Raw genomic sequence first — 6354 nt, 5'->3', positions numbered from 1 at the left:
TCTGTCTCCTTTACTCTCATCTGATGGTAACCTGACCTCAGATCAATCATAGAGTAATATCCTGATCCTTGTAACTGATCAAACAGATCATCGATCCTCGGTAATGGATATTTATTCTTGATAGTCAGTTTATTTAGTTCTCTGTAATCTAGACAAAGTCTCATAGATCCATCCTTCTTCTTAACAAAAAGAACTAGAGCTCCCCATGGTGAAGAACTTGGTCGAATGAATCCCTTGTCTAAAAGCTCTTGTAACTAACTAGATAACTCTTGCAGCTCAGATGGTGTAAGTCTATACAGTGCACGCGCTACAGGTGCTGCTCCAGGCATTAAGTCAATCTGAAATTCCACATCTCTATGCGGTGGAAGTCCTGGTAACTCCTCCAGAAAGACATCGGGAAAGTCTCTGACAATCTGTACATCTTTGAGTTTCTTGGCTTCAGGTTCAGTTTTGCTTACGTGAACCAACATTGCAAGACAACCCTTTCTTATGTGTTTCTGCGCCTTCAAACAATTAATGAAATGCAGCGGTGTATTACTCCTCTCTCCATACACCATCAAAGGCTCATCTTCGGCAACAGGAATGCGAATCGCTTTCTGGTAACAGACGATGTCGGCTCTATTCTCGGATAACCAGTCCATTCCGACCACAAGGTCAAAACTTCCCAGCTTAATCGGTATCACATCAATACTAAAAGATTTCCCAGCCAAGTTAAAAGTACAACCACGATAGATTTGATCAGCTTTCATTAGATTACCATTCCCTAGTTCTATAGAGTACAAGTTTTCTAACGACAATACCGATTTCTTAATATTATGGCAAAAATCCTTAGACACAAAACTCCTATCAGCACCAGAATCAAAAAATACATAAGCACGATGGTTGTCGAGTAAGAACGTACCCGTGACTAGCTTCGGATCATCACGTGCTTCACTTGAATTGATGTTGAACGCTCGTCCTTTCGCAGGCTCAGTAGTCTTCCCTGCACTCGGACAATCCTTCCTGTAATGACCAGCTTTACCACAACCAAAACAAGTATTTGTGCCCATCTTGCAGTCTTTTGCTGAGTGCCCAGTTCTCTTACACTTATCACAAGTCAGCCCATTACAAGCTCCAGTATGATGCCTATTACACTTGGTACAAAGTGGGAACCTTCCTTGATACCTTGATCTAGTACTTGGACCAGACGTAGTACCCTTATTAGTCTCTTGTTTCTTGTGAAATTGCTGATTAGAGTTCTTGTCATGACCGTTATTCCACTTACGTTTACCGTCTCCAGAACGGTTCTCATGGGTCTCCACAACCACCTTGTTGTCACTTGCAGCCTGATCAAGTAACAAATTTGTCATGTCTATGGCTTCTTGCACCGTCTTCAGCTTAGAAGTAGTTACACCAGTCCTGATCTTTCCAGTCAAACCTTCGATATATTGTTCCACTTTGCGCCTCTCAGTCGGGACTAACTCTGGGCACATCAACGCTAACTCAAAGAATCTCTTATTATAACTAACAAGATCAGTACCCACCAGCTTCAACTCATGAAGTTCTCTTTCCATTCTCAAAATCTCATTTCGAGGGCAGTACTCCTCGATCATACGTTGCCTAAAATCTCTAAAAGCCTGATCAAGTCCTACCAACGCAGCATAGCCGTTCCACCATGTTAATGTACTGTCTGACAATGTGCATGAGGCAAACTTCACTTTGTCAACTTCTCTAGTCTCACTGATTCGAAAAACGGACTCTAACTTTTCAAACCAACGAGTCAAACCAACTGGTCCTTCCGTTCCTTGAAAAGCATGTGGCTTGCAACTGGTAAACATCTTATAAGTACATCCACCCTGATTATTATTATTGCTGTTGGTACCATTAGTATTGTTACTACCATTCCCCTGATTGTTACGAGCCATCTCTGCTCACTCTGCAGCCAGACCCTCAGCAACTAGTCTTCAGACTAAAGCAGCTGTCGATTCTTTCGGAGGAATTATTTTTCTAGGCAAAGATAATACACTGGATCGGTTCAATGAAAACAACAGCTTAAAAGTATACTAGCAACAAGTAGTGATGTATAGTAAGTAGTAGTAAATCGTAGAGATTTGGTAGTGATAGCAGTGGATAGTAGTGAGTAGTGTTAGCTAGTAGTAGTAGTAAACACTAGTATAAGTATATATGATAACAGTTTAAGCAGTAGATTATCATGCAGCATAGCTACGTATAAATATACTACCACACATAACATAAACAAGGCATACACAGTAGTGAAATAATTCATAATAGTTCTAGGTACGGGTCGTAGTCTAGACTCGCTTAGGTGTCTTAAAGACTCATACAGATACTCTAATGCAAATCCTAGTTCCCTACAGCCATTAGCTCTGATACCAAATGTAATACCCCGTCAGAACACACTAACTGAATATTAACTTCGGGCCCCATAGTTAACGGTCACGCCCTCTATATGAGACGTTTTCCGAAAAGTAATCGCATTTATTTCAAAAGCATTGTCATTAAAGTAAAATAATTCAAAATCATTTAATGTAATGACAATAGTAAATAATCCATAAACATTATTTAATGGGAAACAGTTTTAAATGCGATAAAATGTTCTTGACATAAAGACCCATGCTGGACTCCAATTCAGTGTATGCACCACGTAAGCACATAGTCATCAAAGCAATGCGGAAGCTAAGTACCTTTAAGAACCTGAGATAAAACATGAAAATGATCAACAAAAATGTTGAGTGAATCTACAGGTTTAAGTAAATCAGTTTATCTTTGTTAGACCACGAGATTTAGTTCAAAGCAGTAAAAATTATACAACAGTTATAAGCACTTGAATATAAAGATTTAACCCGCGGATAGTTTAAATGCGCTATACGTCTTTCTTTACCCCATATTGCAAACACTGATCAAGCATTCGGTTACAAATTTATAAGCACCCAGTTAGTTGAGTGAGGTTTGTCAAACCTACGGTACCGTCCTTATAGTTCAAGCCTTACAAAGTAATTAATATATTCAAGCTAGAGGCTTTTGGATCAAACTCATTGTGCATATTCAGTTTTTTTTTTTTTTGTACTCGTGTATAATGCGTAAAACAGTTTAAAACAACATGTTATCTCATCCCAAAAAGTAAAAGTGTATGTGACTGTAGACTCACCTTGAGTGCACTTGACAAATCACAAACAAAAGTAGTCGAATTACAACGACCGAGTAATGCAACCTAAATGTACCATTATAAAGTTACATATGTTTGTTTCAAAATATAGACTTGCAGTTCATTTGTCCTATTGCTCAAACCGACGTAATCGTATAGTAAAAGTCAACACAGAAGTCAACTAGTCAAGCAAATCAACAAAAATTCAAAGTGGTCAACCTAGGATACATACATCAGTAGGTCATGCCAATGTTATCATAAAGTCAAACCAATGTCAACTTATAAGTTTCACACATTCGTTTAGTCAATTAACGATTTCTAGTTTAACGTTCGTATGTTTTCACGGCAATCATGCAATCAGATAAGCATAGTTCATAAATGACAAATCAAACAATTATGAACAACTCCAGATCATTAGTAAATGTTATAAGATTTCTAAAAAGACTAAACAAACTATCATACGATTCCTAGAACTCACGTAGCATGCAACATAATCAAGTTCAGTTTCTGTTTGCGCATCAGTTTTGTAAAAATTCTCATTTAATCTAGAAAATAGCAATAATGAACGGCCAATTGGAGATGATTCTAAACACTCCAAATTATCAGTGGTAAAATAATCAAAGAAATGTATGTAGCCAATTCATACAGTTTTGACCAACTTGTCGGACATTCTGATTTAGACATAATTCAGACCTTTGGTTTTGGCACGCATGTAACACATAGCAAACAAAGTATTCAGAGCTTGACATACAAATAAGATATGCTAAGTAATATATATACTACAACATACCAGAAGCACAAAGTCCAATTCAACTCTTACTTCATGCTAGATATTTATTGGTGCAAAATAGACAGATTAGATCCTAATCAGGTAGCCGTTTTCGGAGTCGAATATACGAATATCTAGGAACATTTAGCACATGAAGTCTATATAAAATATCAAGTACTACTCATGCAATTTACAGAAAACAAAATCTTGGTCATCAAAAAGCATGTTAAGTGGTCGTTTGGTTCATGAACTAATTGCTAGTCAACACGTTGTAGCACGAACATTCGGGTAATCATCCTAGTCCATTTTATGTGTTTTTCAATTCTATATCCATCTAACATCAGTTCATAAGCCATTTCAAATCACACAAATTGCATTTTTCGTAATATAGCATAATTACATACCGAAATTTCAAACAAGCATAACTTTAGCATAACAAAACGAAATCAAGCGATTCTTGCGAGCAAAGTTATTAATTTTTTGATATATTTTTATTTAGATACTTTTAATTTACACAAAAATTGATTACAATATCAGTAGCATGCCTTTTAATTTCGGGAATCAGTTAAAACACATAAACCGAGCAAATTAACGACTAATATCATGCATACACACATAGGATTGAGCAAGAGACCAACAAACACTATGTAATATAACAAAAATCAGATTTATAAAATTTGGATTTATAGTTTTATACCTCCAGAGATCAAATTGCATATATCAATGCGTAGAGGACGATAAAAGCAACAACGTTCGTGTAGAGTGCAAGAGCAAACAAGCAAAAATTGATGATGATTAAATTGTGAGGTTTTCAAAAATTTATGTGATTAAATTGTGAGGTTTTGAGGATGTATATATAGACTCATGGCTTACGAATTAATTAATATTTATTTATATTTATTGTAGACAATATCATATTTAATATTTAGCATATCTCATATTAAATGTAAGCATAGATTTGATTGATATACTACAAGGGACATGATTCCTATATTCAAGGGATATGAGATCATATCATGTATTATATAATTGGCCAAATAAAGTTGAAAGTGACACGTTCATTTACTTACGTATGAATATGAATTGAATGAATGAAATGAATTCCACATTTACATTTTTAGTCCTTATATTTCAATATGTATTACAATATTATTTATGTAAATACATCACTTTCTAGAGTCCTTTTAGAATAAACGATGGGTAATAAAACTCGTATGTAATTAAAATAATAGTAGCCCATGAATGTTGAAAATCTTGGCTACTTTAAGTGTGTCTTTTCCTTAAGGTTAAAACTAGTAGGTTCCATGTGTGGAAATTTGTGTCTAAATGATATGTATTAGATAAGCTTTAATATATATATATATATATATATATATATATATATATATATATATATATATATATATATATATATATATATATATATATATATATCATTATCTATTTTGATTTTCTTATTTTATAATATACGATTTAGTCCTTGATCATTGTAAGTTTATTTATTTAATTAGTTTGATGATGATGTCAAAGATTAAAAGTTTTGTTAATTTCAATTACCCGACAGTCTCGTGAGACCTTTGTTGCAGTTTTTAAAACCTTGTCGTTTTCTCAGTATTTCAAATTATGAAATAAGTTTTTAGGATAATGTAATTATATATTAAATATGTTAGTTCATCATGAACTCAAGTATGCATTTAATTCAATTAAATACACGAATCAAAAGTAAACACCGTTAAATACTTTAACGGACAGTTAACAAAGCTTAACGGAAATAGCTAGGGTATTACATTATATAATCTCTACTATTTTAGAGATTAGGTACTCTAGTTCTAACCGTAAATCAGATGAGTTTAATATCATATTAACTCATTAAATCCATGATTACACATGAAGAAAATGTATATATATATATATATTTTCATAAAGATTGTAATTGAAAAATTCTTTTGAACAAACTGTTAATGGTGAAAATATTTTAACGGGTAGGTACTACCCGAGGAATATTTAAATTTCACATTAATAAGTTACACTGTACATTCTTCGAATCTGATTCAACAGTCATTTACTATCCTACCTACATCCACAGATATACGAATCCGTTCACCACAGAATAACCATTTTCATTCAATTTCATATTTGGATTTTGACTTATCAGAATCCAACAAGTGGCATAATGAATAAAACATTTGACAAAATAAAATTTGTTAGAAACAAACAAATTAACTATGAGAAATTTTGTTAAGAACCCACGCTAACAAAATCCTAGCTAACTGTTCCTAGCTAACTGTTAATTCCTTATTATATTTTATTTATCGCAATTTATTTATCGCAATTTATTTATCGCAATTTTAATTCTCGCAATTTTATTTATCATCATTTAATTTCTGTTATTTATTTTACACACTTTAAATATCGTCGGATAAATCGGGACACGTATACA

General features: G+C 33.8%; 1 protein-coding gene across 1 annotated transcript; it reads right to left on the bottom strand.

The window, feature by feature from the left end:
- Positions 1 to 254: 254 nt before the first annotated feature.
- On the bottom strand, positions 255 to 1904 carry LOC139888348 (uncharacterized). Its single transcript, XM_071871359.1, has 2 exons — positions 684 to 1904; positions 255 to 596 (listed from the first exon to the last, which is right to left on the bottom strand). Exons 1-2 carry the CDS (start codon positions 1902 to 1904, stop codon positions 255 to 257), a joined length of 1563 nt encoding a protein of 520 aa, XP_071727460.1.
- Positions 1905 to 6354: the final 4450 nt, after the last annotated feature.

Source organism: Rutidosis leptorrhynchoides, chromosome 2, assembly GCF_046630445.1.
Source record: "Rutidosis leptorrhynchoides isolate AG116_Rl617_1_P2 chromosome 2, CSIRO_AGI_Rlap_v1, whole genome shotgun sequence".
Taxonomy (NCBI): domain Eukaryota; kingdom Viridiplantae; phylum Streptophyta; class Magnoliopsida; order Asterales; family Asteraceae; genus Rutidosis; species Rutidosis leptorrhynchoides.
The sequence above is the reverse complement of the archived record's forward strand: the minus strand, read 5'-3'. Positions and strand labels throughout refer to the sequence as shown.